Source organism: Podarcis raffonei, chromosome 12 (assembly GCF_027172205.1).
Source record: "Podarcis raffonei isolate rPodRaf1 chromosome 12, rPodRaf1.pri, whole genome shotgun sequence".
Lineage (NCBI taxonomy): Eukaryota > Metazoa > Chordata > Lepidosauria > Squamata > Lacertidae > Podarcis > Podarcis raffonei.
This window is the reverse complement of record NC_070613.1, coordinates 52,451,855-52,470,071: the sequence shown is the minus strand read 5'-3', so window position 1 is coordinate 52,470,071 and position 18,217 is coordinate 52,451,855. Positions and strand designations below refer to the sequence as shown.

At 41.5% G+C, this 18,217-nt stretch overlaps 1 protein-coding gene across 1 annotated transcript in view; it reads right to left on the bottom strand.

Annotated features, from left to right (window-relative positions):
* ITGA9 (integrin subunit alpha 9) overlaps positions 1-18,217 on the bottom strand; it is a 227,546-nt gene that overhangs the window by 25,033 nt on the left and 184,296 nt on the right. Inside the window, 4 exon segments of the mRNA XM_053359512.1 lie at positions 2,146-2,247; positions 4,105-4,224; positions 7,358-7,483; positions 16,772-16,879. Of these exon segments, the coding sequence (XP_053215487.1) occupies positions 2,146-2,247; positions 4,105-4,224; positions 7,358-7,483; positions 16,772-16,879 (456 nt within the window).

Genomic DNA, 18,217 nt, shown 5'->3' with positions numbered 1-18,217 from the left:
CAAAATGTCTTGGGCCAGCCCTGATTCAAAGTGTGATAAATTCTGGTCTGAAATATCTCTAAAGACATTTAGGATTGTTAAATTTTGGGGATGCTTCTAATTCCTGGTTTCGTCCAATTTAATTGGCTTTGTGGATCTAAATTCCTAGAATGCATTCAACATGGCAGCCAAATTGTTCTAGGCTGTGATCCCAACCTCATTTGCTTGGAATCATGTTCCACTGTAAGCAATTCCAAGTAATGTATTCAGGATTGGTGTGACAGCCAGTATCAGGAAGCTTGGAAATAATTTTACACAACGTTTAGCAAAGATGTTCAATATCTAATCCAATGAAGCCAGAATGGGTTTTTCCACACAATCCTTCTATGACATGCAGAGAATGCAAGCTGCTTTTAGAGGGGTTTCAATGGATTGTGGTCATGCTTTACAAATGGCGAATACCGAGAGGGAATAAGCAGAGGGGAAAGTGGCGCAATTAGCATCAAATTAAGTGTTACTAAATATTACAAGCAAACAGGCTCTTTGGGAAGGGGTGGTTTTGAGGAACGGCGTGTGCGGGTATTTCGCTCACTACTCCTCTTCAAATTGTATCCACACACCACCTTTCTTCTGTGGGGTTTCAAAGGTGTGATTAGTCCCACAAACACAAGTGAAACCCTGCAGCAGAAACGTGGCTTGGGGGGGGGGAGGCGATTTGGAGCAGAGAAGAAGCAAGCAAATCAGCATTAAGCAGGGCCAATTCAGAGCAAAGAAGCACACCACATTATCCCTGCTACTTCTGTATTCTAAATTGCATTTTCCCAAAGCATCTCTCTCTCTCTCTCTTTCTCCCTCCCTCTGGCCTTATGCTGGCCTTTGGCCATAATAAAGATTCTCCTTCTCCTTCTAAGGCCATTGGCTTTGTTGTATGTGCCCTTACCATGTGGCATATAAGCAACAACACCTGGAGCCAGAAAGGGTCATGGCAGATAAAGGAGTATCCTTTGTTCTAATTACTGTACCTTCTTGCCTATTCTCTTTAAGCCCCAATGTTATTAAAACATTTAAGGTAACAGCCCAAAACACACTTAAAGGTAAAGGGACCCCTGACCGTTAGGTCCAGTCGTGGCCGACTCTGGGGTTGCGGCGCTCATCTCGCTTTATTGGCCGAGGGAGCCGGCGTACAGCTTCCGGGTCATGTGGCCAGTATGACTAAGCCACTTCTGGCGAACCAGAGCAGCACACGGAAACACTGTTTACCTTCCTGCCGGAGCGGTACCTATTTATCTACTTGCACTTTGACGGGCTTTTGAACTGCTAGGTTGGCAGGAGCAGGGAACAAGCAATGGGAGCTCACCCTGTCGCGGGGAATCGAACCGCCAACCTTCTGATCGGCAAGTCCTGGGCTCAGTGGTTTAACCCACAGCACCACCCGCGTCCCTTGTGGGTAAGTAACACGCTTACTATGGAGCAAACCCAACTGAACACAATGAAACTTGCTTCCAGCAGTGTGCGGTGATTTTTTCACAGGGGAACAGTTAGGGCCAGAGGCGTTGGCTTGCGAGGGGCATCGATGTCATGCGTGTGACACTGCAATGTCCTGACATCGCATACATGAGCATTGCGCCTCCCTCCCTAAGCCAGAAAGAAGCTTCTCGGGCTTTGGGAAGAAGGCACCAGGGGAACATTTAGGTGACTAGTCTAGTCCCCTTAGTCCAATGACCGCGCACCACTCCTTGATTCCATGCACAGGATTGTATTGTGTGCATTTTATCATCCCATTCTGATAAATCCAGAATGGGATACATCTCATCGATTTTGAAAAACCTGAATTTTTAGATTAAAGCAGGCTTCAACAGTGTGAAACGGAACTCACTGCTTAGCAAAAGGCACAGTTGACAAGCCGGTCTAACTGCAGCGCAACGTGCGTTAAAGTATTCCAAATAGCATCATTTGCTACAGGGCCAAAGCTTATCACAGCAAGCAAAACCACAGGAGGATTGTAAGGCAGCAGCACCACCGTTGCATTCAAAGAAAGGCACGCTCGTTCATTTTTGAAGTTGAAGCTTAGGCTTGACCACAAATTCCTCGCTCAGTGTAGGATTCTCTAATGCATTCCATATGAGCAGCACAAGTAATCCTTGCTCTTCAGATTCATTCACTTACTGTTGCATCTTCTGAATTCCCATTGGGTACTTCTACTGCCCGGATAGTTGTGTCTACCCTCACCTTTGCCCTTGTTACAAACTGGATGACGGATGAACTGTCCTAAGGATTGGAAAAAAAACAGTAAAAGTTGAGTAACTCTGTCAATTCCACAGCCTTCAAAGACTTTTAAGCACCAGCTCTTTTATGGCCTCAAATCAGATGCAAGGTCCATAAAGGTCCAATAATCCAGATTTAAATCCAACACATCCCATTAAATTTGATATATAGTCCTCTTTTTTGTTTTCAAACTCAGATCTGATCTGGGTAAAAAGCTCTTCAGTCCGGATACATCGCCCAATTAAAAGAATGCAACACACTGCCAAACATCACCAGCAAAGAACATCTTAACCTGAATTACTTCCACATAATTAGGAACAGATATTTAGATACAATTACTAAATTGCAGTTGCACACAGTACTGGTTAAAACATTGCATTATCAAAATAAATCCTGACATGACTCACTGCAAAAAAGCCTAAATATGTGTATGATGGTGTCTGTTTTTTAATTCTTCTTCTGCAAAAGTGAATTAGTCTTGTGTTTCCTGTGAAGAGTCTGAGGATGAGGAGTCTAAACACAAGGAGCCAGTAACCTTTTTAAGTCAACGGTTCTAGAATGTCAAATTATTTGAGGTTACAATCAAGCGGTGAATAAATTTTATGAAATACATAAATAAAACTGCATCCTATGCACTCAAGAATTACAGCATCCTAATCACATGACTGTTATATGGTACTGTAGGACCATAGTGGCAAATCAAAAAACACAACTGGAGTTATAATGTTCTTTGTTATTTCTTCCTGGCTATAATAATTATTTTTACCCTGCGGCTCTCACCTACACAGTGTCTATGGTCAAAGGGGGCTCCTAAATGTGCACTGTGGACCTGACACTTGGACCAAAGTCCGCTGGCACCAACTGCATAATCCAAGGGTGTGTTGTGTACCACCCCACACAGAGCCAACCCTACCATTGGGCAAAGTGAGGCAACGCCCCTGACATATGGGGGCAGCAGTTGCTATTCCTCTCAACACCAGGAATACACCACTACACCAGCGTGGTGTAGTGGTTAAGAGCGGTGGACTTGTAATCTGGTGAACCGGGTTCGCTTCCCTGTTCCTCCACATGCAGCTGCTGGGTGACCTTGGGCCAGTCACACTTCTCTGAAGTCTCTCAGCCTCACTCACCTCACAGAGTGTTTCTTGTGGGGGAGGAAGGGAAAGGAGATTGTTAGCCGCTTTGAGACTCCTTAAGGGGAGTGAAAGGCAGGATCAAGTCCAAACTCTTCTTCTTCTTCTCTACTGGAGGGCAGAATTGTGTCTATTACATGGCTTGGCCTGCCCCACCCCCACACCGCTACCTCTGGCGCAGTGGAGGGTGCTGCCCCATCAACAGGGTAGGGGGGGAATCAAATATATTTTATTATTTTTTCATAGATTTCACATATAATTCCAATACAGTGGTACCTCGGGTTACATACGCTTCAGGTTACATATGCTTCAGGTTACAGACTCCGCTAACCCAGAAATAGTGCTTCAGGTTAAGAACTTTGCTTCAGGATAAGAACAGAAATCAGGCTCCGGCGGCGCAGCAGCGGGAGGCCCCATTAGCTAAAGTGGTGCTTCAGGTTAAGAACAGTTTCAGGTTAAGTACGGACCTCCGGAACGAGTTAAGTACTTATCTCGAGGTACCACTGTACATAATGTATTTTTTTTTCTTTTGCTTTATCAACTTCCCATCCCATTCACAGCCAGCGTTCAGAAGTCGAACGATGGGAGGCATGAAAAGATGTACAAGTTTAAAATGCATTCTGCTTATGTTTGCTCAAACCATTCCAGATAGTTCCATCGTAATTCCCATGGTGTGACAGATCATGTACGGGCACCTTAAGAGTATAATTCAGGCAACGATGCTCACCTTTTTCAATATCTCTGTATTCAACAGCATATGCACATCTATGCTGCGGGATTCCGCTTTAGCTAGTGAGCTTAAGTTGCAGCGTATAATTAGGCAGGACCTGCCTGGTCTTTCGCAGTCCTAAGGGAGAGAAGTAGAAAGCTGTGAGACAAGTAAGGAAATGTGCCAAAATTAAAAGAAATGCTCTTTGGCCCTTCTGACTGGATGGGTAACATCAGCCCTGGTTTCGTAACTCCTGTCCAACTTCTCTAGAAATGTATCCTAGAGAATTGTAGAAACAAGTGACTGTCACACAGGCCCCCAGGGGTAGGGGAGGCCAGGATCTGGCCTGCTTGGCTGGAAAGCTTCTCTGTCTCTGTCATAGACAATCTGGTACAGATCTCCCCATGAAAGATCCCAGGTGGCGCAGCAACTATTCATACAAACAAGGTCCTACTTTTTAGCTCAGCGCAGCATCACTTATGCTTGTGGATCTAGGAGCCTTTCTTGGCTGAAGAGTAGGATAAAAATGCTTTAAATAAATGAAGTTTCAATCTTCAGCACCCCTGGGTGGATAAAGATATATTTTATGGGGGAGCCATTGTCAGTCAGTGCTGATAACTGTGAGCTAGGCGAGTCCATAATCTGATTTGGTATAAAACAGATTCTGCTGTTTCTGTACTTTTGCTGCACTGTAGAATAAATTAACTGAATAAAGTAGCTGAAATGGCTGATCAGCTGAATGAACAGCTTTATCATTCAGTTTAGAGCCTGTTCCCAAACAGTAAAGAAACTAGTCTCGGGTATCCAAGCACTACAATCCAAAAGCTGTAGCGTGTTATCTTAAATCATACTAACGCTGGTCCCATGGACCCTTTCCTGGGAGCAAACCCAAGCACATAGTGGGACTTCTGAGTAAACATGCATAAGATGGTCCTGCAAAGGGTCACAATACATGTGATTTGGGAGATCTGTGATTCTTGACATCTTTATTTTTTTGCTAGAGGCACTGGGGAATCAGCGCAAGGGGGAAAGGTTAACTGCTCTTCTTACTGCCGTACAGCCACAATTCAAATTATAGGGTTCCCATGGCTGGTTTAAGGAAAAGAAAAGAACATCAGGAGATCCAGTCATGGAAGTCCTGCATTATAAGGTTCATGGCCTCTTAAGGCTGCATCATCCACTGAAATACTATCTCTACTTTTAAAAAATATCCATCAATATTATTCTCTCTCTAAATGCTGTAAGTAACAGAAGAGTTTACTCCTGTCCCTTTAGGAAACCTTATCCTTGCCCAGAAGCTATCTATTCCACTACAGAAGAACACCCCCATTACACAAGATTGTGTTTCTCTTTAATTAATTCCATTTGATGGGAACCCCGTGAGAAGATTGTTCACATGTCAATTGTACCATCTCACTGGGTTGTTGACAAGTGTTAATAGCCGACTCCCCACTATGTATGTGATGAATCTCAGATGTCCCAAGGAGAGCTGGCCTCCACCTGATTTGCTGATTTCCTTTCTTACTCCAAACCTTTATTAGGCATTACAGATATAGACCATCTTAGACCTATACAAAAATTTTAAAATATATACAAAGAAACAGCCATATATAGTAACAGAAATTTTCATTGGAGTGTCTTCCTGCTAAACTCTGCCATTCACCACTCTAAGAGATACTATGGACAGAAACTGGGTTAATATCAGACAGGTAGAATCTGATATTTTCATTGTGCCTTGATTATAACTACCCAAGAAGGGGGATAACATGTGTTTACGTAGCTGGTGGTACAGTGGACAGTAGAAAAGAATATGTTTAATAATAATAATAATAATAATAATAATAATAATAATAATAATAATATATTATTTATACTCCAACAAAATATTAAAATACAGTGGTCTATTAAACATTAAAAGCTTCCCTAAACAGGGCTGCCTTCAGATGTCTTCTAAAAGTCTGGTGGGAGGGAGTTCCACAGGGCGGGTGCCACTACCGAGAAGGCCCTCTGCCTGGTTCCCTGTAACCTGGCTTCTCGCAGCGAGGGAACCGCCAGAAGGCCCTCAGCACTGGACTTCAGTGTCCGGGCAGAACAATTGTTTCACCAATTGCTGATTTCCTTCTTTCTTGATAACCCTTTCTCCAAAACCACCAGACATAAAAATAATAATATTCCCCCCCCCAATGTTTTTGTCGTCTCTTAATGTTTTCTATGGATCCCAGTATGACTATTTGCAAATCAGCTGGAGATACTCAGTAACTGAACCTGTCTTAGGAACTGGACCAGTCTTGAGCAACTGCAGAATATGCTATATTTCTATGGTTGACTGAATCCCTTTGCTAATTCGAATGATCTGTCTCAACTATGTGCAAGCTGCTCATGTCCAATGTGACTCGCTTAACAGCAATGAGATGAATAAAGGCACCTTAAAATAGCAACAACAATAATACAGGTCTGGATTTCAAATATTTTGGATAAAGTATATCTAATGCAGGTATTTCAAATGTGGATTATCAAAGGGGGAACAAACCTGTTCCTCCTTTCAAGGATCATGTATTGCTTCATCACAGTATATTACTCTAATTACTGGCTGTATGCATTGTGTTAGAACAGGGGTCAGCAAACTTTTGCAGCAGGGGGCTGATCCACTGTCCCTCAGACCTTGTGGGGGGCCAGACTATATTTTGAAGAAAAAAATATGAACAAATTCCTATGCCCCACAAATAACCCAGAGATGCATTTTAAAAGAAAAGCACACATTCTACTCATATAAAAACACCAGGCAAGCCCCACAAATAACCCAAAGATGCATTTTAAATAAAAGGACACATTCTACTCATGTAAAAACATGCTGATTCCCGGACCGTCCACAGGCCGGATTTAGAAGGCGATTGGGCCAGATCCGGTCCCTGGGCCTTAGTTTGCCTACCCATGTGCTAGAACCTAAACTTAAGGCTGCATGTGAGAATGCATGAAAAATAGGCATAATTATGTATTTCTACATCCATTTTTCACACAGTGGAACATCAACTAGGCAAACACATCAGTGAACTATCTTCTTCCTTTAGTAGCAAATCTTTTCTGGGTTGTGGGCAATGATATAGCAGATCGGATCAATGGATAAAGACAAGGATTCTCTACTGACAGTTATGGACATTAACTCAGTGTGCTGTCTTTTAGCTGTAAGAGTAGTGGGTACCCCATGCATTTACGAGGCTCTGGAATATGGCAATTTACTTTTTAGAAGTTGAAAATGAAGTTAGTTTCTTACCAATACTTTCCTCCCAGATTTGGTAAAAAAGGCAAATATCGTGTGGAAAATGTTCTCCTTTTCTTGAGGAATGACACATGGGGTTGGATTTTTCTGAAAAGAGCAGTTTCCTTTGTCCTGGGCAACCTAAAGAAAGGTCACAACAACGCAAAAATAATTGATTCACCCTCTTTTGTAAATACACCACCATTTCCATTAGATTAATTTAGATTTTAAAAAAAAGAAAAGAAAAGAAAGAAAACCACACTTTTCCCATATGGGCAACAAGGAAAAAAATGAAACAAAGACCACTCCTGTATGGGCTGCCAGTTTCTTATATGCTTTTCCTTACATATATTAACTGCAATGAATGGAAATAGAAAATTGCCTATTGTCAATCCTACCCGATTTTGCCTACTGAGAACCAATTATTTCCTTTCCATCTTAGTGACTGGTAAGTTCTAAAATGCCTTTATTTGGAAGCAAGCAGTATTTATTTCCATGGAACTAAAGGCTAGTTTGTGAAGTTGAGGCTGATCCTGAAGCTGAGGCTCCAATACTTTGGCCACCTCATGAGAAGAGAAGACTCCCTGGAAAAAACCCTGATGTTGGGAAAGATGGAGGGCACAAGGAGAAGGGGACGACAGAGGACGAGATGGTTGGACAGTGTTCTCGAAGCTACCAGCATGAGTTTGACCAAACTGTGGGAGGCAGTGGAAGACAGGAGTACCTGGCGTGCTCTGGTCCATGGGGACACGAAGAGTTGGACACGACTAAACAACAAAAAGGCTGGTTGTTAAATTAAAGGAGCAGTATTGTTGCCATTCTCACTCCACACTAGTTTGGTAATATCAGAACTGCTGGATCATCTAGGAGTTATTCTCAAGGGATGTTGTTGGATGAGAAATAACCCCTCCTATGGAAACTGGTTCTAATACTACTGGTGCTGGATCAGTCTGGGGTAGAGGCATGGAGAAGTGGCAACCATGCCTTCAGAAGTATGATACCAATGCAAAAAGAGAACTGGATGTGATTGTAGGCATGTATGTCCTTTTGGTGAGGGAGGTGTTTACTGATGCAATCCTGACACCTTTTTAAATCACCGTCATGCGTACAACAAGAGCAACATTGCTTTTTTGTAGTGTTTTCTCAACACAAACCAACCTGCACATCGGTAAAACACTGCACAAAAGGAACACAATTACAATCAGATATACGGTCAAGATGGATTTTTAGCAATGCTTTATCAATGTGCACATGTGCCACTGATTATGTTGAGAGGGGGAAATTCGCTCACGAATGAAAACAAGTGCAAGCTACTCCAAACTGTACATACAGAACACTCTGTACAAAATTCAGAAACAAAAAATGAATCAACTGAAGATTCCTAATGCAACAAATTCTATTACAGAAACAAAACCAAGTAACTTCAGCATCTAGCTGGAAATTTGGGAAATACCCCTTGCATTCACATCCTTTGTATATTCTTTGTTTCTCAATAATGGTTTCTCAATTACTTCTTCCCAACCATTCCATGCCCTCCCACCAACCATTTTTTTCATGTGGCATTTTGCGCTTGCACATGAGCAACCATGCACACACCTATCATGGATGGCCTCTAGATATTATGGACTACAGCACCCATCACTCCCAGCATAGCCAATGATTAGAGGTTGATAGGAGTTGCAGTCATCTGGAGGGCACCATGTAAGGTACCCTTGCTCTGAAGTTTCTGCAGACTATTCCTGTTCCTAGCAGTGCCGAGCAAGCTGGAATAACGTAGCACAGTGCTTATGAATGACAAATTGCAATTTCTCAAGAGGCACCCTTCTGAGATGAATATGAATCAGCTGACTCTGTTTGCCCCTAAAACAGATGCTTTATTCACAAGCTCCATAGTATGCTGACCTCTGTGACTTGTCAAATGTTTTATCTTATAATCGTTGTCAGAGCTGTTTTTGGCATGTATCTTTTAACAAGTATTTCCTGACGTATTCGCAGTGCAAGTCCACAAACTAGGTAACTTGTAACACACACATCCCTTTTTTAAGCTTCTTTCAAAACTTTCTTTTAAACTTCTTTCAAAAGTGGGCATTGCAAAATAAATAGCTGTACATAGCCTCTCCAAATGCGGAGACAGTTTGTTCTCCTGGACAGATTTACGACTTACAACAAGCAAATAGGGGATGCTTTGCACATGGCAAGAGGCTGCAAAAACAGATGTGACAAGTGATGTTTCTCCTTTCTGCCCGTTTCCTTTCAGCGTGCAAAAAGTGATCTTGTGAATTGGGAAAGGGGAGACAGCTCCAGTAGGAAACCACATGCTTTGTATCGCCAAATAGAAAAATCTCTTTCTGAAACCCCAGAAAGCTAGATGGAGCAATGATCTCACTCAGTGTAAAGTAGCATTCTATGTCCTTATCTACCCATGAGAAAATTGCATGTGCTTCACAAGCAGCCAAACATCACAGACATGTGTCCTGCAGCTGATCCATGGTCACTGATGGCATTGCTTATCATACAAGCAGTGCTACAGCCACCTTCGCTTCCCCCGACAATGAGCTGGCCACTGCTAGCTCCTTCTTGCTAATCTACATTCTTGTTTTCAGAAAGACTTAGAGTTTTGGAATGCCCATGCTAAACTGGTCTACCAAACAGCTTAAGAGAACAGCATGAATAATATCATAGAAAGCAGTAGCCAATGTGCTGCCCCTCTCTATGTTACAACTTCCATCATCCCTGACCATTATTCATAGCTAGCTGGAGCTGATCAGAATCAAAAACCCCAGTTTCTGCAGGGCACCTTGTTATAACTATTCTCTGAACAATACTGGAACCTTTTAAGGTCTCCCATTTGAAGAAAAACGACTGTAATGGGTCAATTCACACCTACGTCAAACTTCTCTGAACTTTTGTGGCAACCAAAATAAGGCATGACTGCCCCTCTTTGGTATGGCTAACAAAGACATTCAAGTGTTTGTGAACAGGAAGAACACATTGCATTCAATGTATCAACAGTGAGGGGAAACATTTGTTTTATATTTAATTTTAGGGCTCACAAAAGGTTCAAGTCTACAGTTAACACCACCATACATGGAATCCAAGCGGCAAGTTTACGTGTAACATTCCTGTGTTCAAGCACTCAGTGGTTTAAATCCAAGGCAGTGCTTACATTCTGCCTTTCTCTGGTAGCAAAGCAGGGTAATTTATCCACTGTACGGATGCCAAGTACTACTTGATATGGGGCAAAGTATCTTGTAGGAATTGTCCAAGTAACTGTTACACGGATCCAGCCATGGATTACTGGTCCACAAGGGGCTGAATAAATAGACTGGAGATGGCAGGTGGTTTTCTTAAGGCAGCAATACATTGCTTGCTTTCTTCAGCTTTGTGGGTCACAAATTATTCAGAGCTGAAGCAGAGTTTTATCCTTCAAATTCCTTCTGTCTCTCTTTTATCCTTGAGTACGTGCAATTTCAGGCAGTTCCTCCATCTAATGGAGCTGGCAGCACTATTAACAACTTAAGTAGTTCACATCTCATTCAGAATCTGGCATCAGATAAAGGCTGCGATCCTATATATACACTTACTTGGGACTGCCCCACTGAATCAGTGGGCTTACTCCTGAGTATACATATATAGGATTGCACTGCATGGCAGAACTTTTTGTGTTATATGGAAGTTGGTACCCCACTAAAGAAGAACCATCCTGACAACATTACCTCCGTTATCTTATCTTTTTTAAAACTGCATTTAATTTCAAATGCAATGCTCGCTCTCTCTCTCCCCCCCTATATATAAAAATGTATTTTTATGCTGTGAACCACCCTGAGATCTATGCATGAAGGGTGGTATATAAATTTAATATATACAAAAAATAAATACAATCACCGCTTACTGAGAACATTTGGCCTCCCTTAAGTTTAAGACAGACTCGTTTTACTTTGGATGGGAAACAGTCTTTATTTGGAAAGAGAAATGCTTTTTGTTTGCTTTGGATTTTTCAGTGGATTTTTCAAAGTTTTGTGTTGTAGAATTATTGCGTTTAACTATTTATGGTATTATTATTTTTAAAAGCAGCTATAAAAGCTTTACTGAGAATAAGTCTTAAATCAACTTTGTAGAAATAAGTAAATAAATTTCAAAAGCCTTGCTTTACTAAAAATATTAAGTTTCACAATAGTGAAAGACTTTGAAACAACAACAACAAAATGTTGGTTTGTTGAATTTGAAAACAGCCATCCAAGGAAGGGTTCCATTTGGACTTGAATGGTGCTCTCAAGTTGTCAGGTGACAGAAATTATTTCCATGTTTTTCAATATTTGTGAATATTTTCTGCTCACCAAGAAAAAAAAATGTCATTACAAGAAAATCTTGCCAAAGGCACCGTGTTACACAACTTTTTCTTTCAGATTATGGTCCTTTATCTTTTTTATTACTATTATTTTTGGGGGGGCTGATTAATTTCGGGACATTACGTGCTTGAATAAATTGTATTAAAATGTATTAAAATTCACTTTGAGGTTTTATGACAATCAAGTGCTATATAAATGAGGTGAAACAAACAAACAAAATAATTATATCCTTGCTGAATATTGATTGGACTTTATGTAAAGAGATAGCAAACTCCTTATTAACTATTTCCTTACAACCGTGTGCCGTGTTGATACATCCCTCCAATTCTAACTGGTACAATTCCAATAACTATTATAAGAAGCTATTAAAACTATATATAGAGAAAGGGTGAGTGGTGAATAATAGCTTATTAGAAACTCTATTTACCTTTTAAAGCAGTAATCAATCATTTCCAACTTCCTTCTCACTATTCCTAGCAGAGTTGAAGCCACACCAATAGCAGAAAGGGGAAATTATCTCACTTTTCAGAGTCCCTCAAGAAAATTATGCTGACCTTCTCTTTCTCAAACTCAAAACCTCTCCAGGAGGGAATTCCCTAGCCAGGAAACTTAGGGGGGGAACCTTCTTCCGGAGGTCTTTGTAGCTGTTCTGACAGTCATGATATCCTAGCAAACCTTCTGTTTCCTTGCTGCATGTGACACAGGATAATCTATTCATTCAGCTTACTCAACAATTCTTCTTCCTAAACAGTGACTGAAGAAGTCAAGCATCCCAAACACTGGCGCTGCTCACCTTTACCCAACCTTTTTGTTATGCACATCTGTTCTGAAGGGATACCATTGCATTGCAAGGCAGTTGGCTCAGGTGGCAGCTGCTGAGAAGGGCAAGGGCTGAAGACCAGGTGGCGGGAGGACAGAACTTTGGTGCCCCACCACTGCGTTCACGTGTGGTGGAGTTTGCTTCCCTATCACCAGCGTTGTCAACTGCCAGTCAGCAGACTTCTGTACATGGAACTAGGCAGGGACATCTTGTCCATCACTTCATGCAGGGAAAGGACTTGGGCCACCCTTGGTTGCCCAGGGGAAGCCTTATGTCCTGAACTGGAGTTCTGAGCCCTCTCTGCTAATGAATTCATTACCCTTATGGCCTGAACCACACCCTGTCTTCTCCTCCGGTCTCCACAACTTTCTCTTTCATCATTTTCCTTCCCACAATCTATCACAATCCCTTCCCTCCCCTTCCCACAACAGCCTCCCGTCCTGTTGGTTTCCATTGTACAGCTCTTCTGATTTAACTCACTCCCCCAAAGCTGCTATTATTTACACAACAGAGGAAAGCATACAGATTTCACAATGCTCATTTATCACTTTGCTTTTGAGAAACTTCGCAGAGATGTGCAATGTGGTCTTGGAGACAGGAAACACAACGAATTTAAAGAAAGGGGCAGGGCTCTCTGTGCTTCAGAAAGGAAAATGATATGGGTGGCAAGGGGCATGGATTGTGGCAAGGGGCGGGGATTTGTGGCGGGGCTTCACTAGTGGGACTCATGTTTTTCTCCTGTGGCAGGTGGAAAAACCCACCTGACCATCCCTAGCTCTGTGGCTTTGATAGTCGGATACACATCAGAGCTACTAGGGAAGGATGAGCACAACAGGAAAGAGGTTATCACCTGGGTGGCACAGCCTTTCCCAGCCTTGGGTCCCAGATGTCACTGGACTACAAGTCCCCTCATCCCTGACCATTGGCAATGCTGGCTGGGGATGAAGGATGAAGACTGGCTGAATGTACAGGTGTGAAGGGATTTGTGACACTTGTGTGAACACACTGCATACCACGCCAACTAATCATCACCAAACCTTTTATTGGCATCATCCATAGCAAATCAAGAAAGAATTACTGCCTTCCAAGTGACACAAAACATTTGTCAAATGAAAGAGGCAAAGCAGTCTAACGTTACATCTCTAGGTCTCCAGGGAGATCAGATGTCTGCAAAGAGTTTTGATGACAAAAAACCAGATAAAGATATTTAGTCACTAACTTGGTGAGCTCCTGATTATTCCCCAATAATAGAAATGTATGACCTCTAACGCTGGTTTACATTTGGGGATGCAGAGTAGATCTAGGAATTGCTGCACACTAACTAATGTAGCTGATGGAAGAGAATGACATTTTTCCAATAGCAGAAGATGGCAGGTCAACATGGTGGGAAAATGCAGTCACCCCACAATGCAATCACCCCACATGTATGAAAAGCATGGCTTTGAGAAAAGACAGCTAGGCCACAGGCAGCAAAACAGTAACAACTAGACAGTGACTGTATGACAAAATTCTTGAAAGGCCCCATTTGAATACGATGTGATGGATATCTCAAAATAGCCTGCACTACACTACCAATTTCCAATTAAAGATTATTTTGCTTACATCAATCTTTCAGAGCCACTAATGAGCATTGCCAAGTATAAAGAAAATTTCCAGCTGCTACGGAGCAGAAGGTCAGGCCATTGCAGAGAAGTGAATTTTGCCTTGCCTCTGAGCGGATGGGAACTCTTTTGTCCCTCAGACTATGACCCAGACATACTCCACCTCCTCATTTGTAGATTCTTAAAACATGAGAATTTTTGGACAAATGGTCATAGAAAAACATTTCAAGCAGTGACTTCCGGCCCATCCCTAAAGTCTGAGGCTTTTGAGAAAGGATATTGACTGCCCCCTGCCTGCTCCAAATCACCTCTAAAATGTTTTGGAATTTTATTCCTCTTTTCCACTAAATATGTCAAAGGAGAAATTGAAAGGTGGTTGTATAGCTAATGCACGATTATATTGAAGAACCTACAGCACCGGTGCTCTTTTTTTTCCACCACGCAACATGATAAACTTAAGACCATGCAAGGAAAGGATGGGTAATAGTACAGGGCTTTTCTCCCGGGTCTTCTCCTTTTCCACCAAAGAGCAGCACTGGAGCTCAATTGTCACCATGAAAGCTTGAGTACTAAGCCTAAGGTACTCACATCAAGGATATGAAACCACCTAAAAGTAATTGGCTCCATGTTCTTTCTTTCCCTGTCTTGGAACCGTAAAACATTCAAAGTGCAGTTACATTGATGTGAGTAAATTCTACCTAAATTCCACAACCAGCTTAGGTACCTGCCAGAGAAGACCGTTAGGCTGGCCAGCACTTGTATTAGGGCTTTTTATAAGTTGGCCTCGCAAACATAGAACTCAATTCCTTCTGAGATTAGGTAAGACCTATCCCTTATGTCCTCTGAGCAGACCTATGGTTTTCAATGGTTAACATAGCCTAGAGTTATAAAGTGGGGCAGCTACACTGTGTTCTGGCTGAGTTTTATTGTTTACCTCTGTGCTAGCTTTTAGGCTTCAGTATTATTATGAATTATTATCATTTCATTATTATGAAATGGATATTTTAAAAGGTTTTTATGTCGTACTTGGATTTTTAGGTGAACTGTTTTGTGAAGCATGTTCTCAAAGAGTACATTATAAATCTTTTAAAGAAGCAAAGGAACCTCTTCCAATTTGAGTTGGTTCACACATACACACCCACGTCCATTACTCTTCTCCAAATGTGTGTGAAGTGCCTCGATTAAAACACATTGTCTTTGAGTTGACATCAGGTGATAGCATTTATTTATAAATCTACCGTTTACTATATGAGGAACTGTATGTGAATAAATGTAAACAGGTCCCTCATGTAAAAAGGCATAGAAGAAAAGGGGAGGAAATGTGAAATGGAAAGTGCTGGAAAATAATTACAGTAAATGCACACTAAACAATAACTGAAATTAAAATACTTACTGTGACTGGTTATGACGGCTAATTCGTACTCACATATGAACCATTCAGACTACACACTGACACTTTACACAGAAGCAAGCAACATTATCTAGGCCTTGGTTTTTTAGGTTGTTTTCTATAGAGGTAACGCTTTGCTTTGCGAAGGCAAACCGCGCACCAGAAGTGCAACAGTATGTCAAGGAGCGTTACGCCTGCTTCCCCTGACCTTTTGTCCTTTCACAATTTGGTTGCTAGACATACTGCTTCGCTGGAGCATGGCGGAAAACAGAGACATAATCAAGTACCAGGAGGAACATTTGAGGGAAGCACCTGCTGACGCGTGTATTTGCTAACGCTGGAAATGTGTGTAGATGGAAATACGTTAAGTTCAGGGTGGTTTCACTACTGTTTCCAATTGTTGACTTCTGCTAATAAAAGGAGCCTCTGCAGGGCTAGCTGGCAGCTTGCTGGGAGCATGCTTGCCAGCTTGCTTCTGCACAGCTCACCTGCATTACCAACTCCTGTCTCATGCCTGTTAGGTTTCTGTTATGCCACTGTGCAGTTCATGGAGTCACAAGACTCTGTTGACATTCCAGACTGTTGGAAGTCTCACAGGAGACTTCAGTTTTCTTTTTAACCCATTATATATTGATGACTAAATTACAATAGAATAAGCTCTCTCATCTGGAGGTAGCTTGGTCCTTTATATCATCTTGCCCAGTGGTAAGGAAGATTTTGTCACACTAATGTGTAGGGGAAATGGAGATATGTGTGGTCTTTTCCTAGTTTCCTGCATAGACCGTGTTGAGGCCAATGTAAGTCTATGAATATAGAACACCCATTTATGAGCCACTGGTTATCTGAAAGTTTCAACAGGAAAGAATAAGGTTGTAGTATAGCATATCTGACACACATTGGCAGATAGTCACAGATTTGATTATTATTTTTGACTGATTTTTCTTTTACCACCCTTCATCCAAAATAGCCATGGAGTGGTTTTAAAAAACTGAGCCAGAAGAGGATAGAAATGGGGCCAATAATCTCTTAAGGGAAGGAAAGCATTGCATTATGATATTGACTGAGGAATGGATGATTAACATAATAGGCACAATCAGGCAAAATTCCCTATTACAAATAAGTTTAAGTCAAAGCTTTAAATTCAGTAGCTACTGCTGCAGCAATACCGACTTTATTCCTTGAAATGCCAACTCTGGGACAAACTTATGTTACTGTCCTTTCCACCAAGAGCAGCTTCCGGGGGCTACACAGAACAGACAAAGATCTCACCATCATCTGTTGAATGTGAAACATTTCAGCTCCGGTAGCCGAGAGACGATTTGGAAACGAAATGTCGACGAAAGAACCAGGCAGTGTGCTTGGGCCAGCATTGTAGACCTTCAAACAAACAAACATACAAACCTGTGACACACTTTTATTAATTTTAACTAGCATAGAAACCCCACCAGGAATCAGCATAGGCTTCCCAATAATCAAATACAACTGCAGCATGAACTTCACCTACAACATAAAATCGCAGCAATCATAAAGGCATAAAAACCACACCATTGTGTTGAATGGGGAGGGGCTTTTACAAGGCAAATTCATGAATCTATACAAGCTCGATCTAAATTTGAGGCTGCATGGATGAACCTGCCCAGAAAGCAGAGATTTCTCTCCAGTTGGTAGTGCCTTGATATTTACATGTTACACCAAAAAGTGCTTTAAATCTGAACCATGGTTCAGTTCTAAAACTTGTTTTCCACAACCTAGGCCCAGCCCTAAAACATGTAGAGTAAGAATAGGAAAGAGTATCCAAGTATGAACATGCAAGCTGCCTTTACATCACCACTTGGCTCCGTGAGCTTCCCCAAACTAGGGGAAAGGCCTTACAGAAAGGACTGTGCGCCACAACTTTGCATTTAAAAAATGATCATCAGGGTTATCAGTGGGGCTGGAGTCTGTCTCTATAGAAAACTGGACCTAATCGTTAATCCAGCTCTGCGTACTTATATATAGATGCAACAGTCAAAACATTTACATTCTGAAAAATAAACAAATCTCAATGAGACACGGTCCTCTCTTGTTTAAGATTCAGTCTCTGAATATGCGGCAGCCTATGTCGCTGTTCAGAATCCAGCTCACTCTAAATTTCCAAACATCTAGACCATTCTCCAAACATTGTTTGTGCTTTGAGGAATGCATGAATGATAAAGAGAAGTGGTGCAGAATGCCAAACCTTACAATGTCCCAGAGGCACTTAAAAGGGGAGGAAAGGATCCAGCTACAATAAGGCCTAACTGCTGCATGAGATGCAAGAATAATGTAACAGAAAACAAATGAACTGGGAACTCTACTGCAATGAGACATGAGCGTAATAAGAAACGAAAAGGGGTATTTGAATCTTCACAACAAAGGAGATGAAAGCCCCCCCCCCCACTATTTTTTAAAAAAGAAACCTTTAAAGAAAACTTTTCTCTAAGCAAATTGTATTACTTTTATCAGCCTATGGTTTTTTTTTTAAAGAGTTGTAATGTATTGGAAAAACACGTTCAATGATAATATCCAACCTTAGGCTGCTTTCATTGTTTTTCAATGCTCTTTATTGTTGGTTAATTTTGTTTATTGATAAAATAATTTAAGAGAGTTAGAAACACTTGAGCATATAGAATGGTAGTTTACCTAACTTTTTTATAGCTTACCATTTTACTGCAGAAAAATTCATAGCCTTTTAAT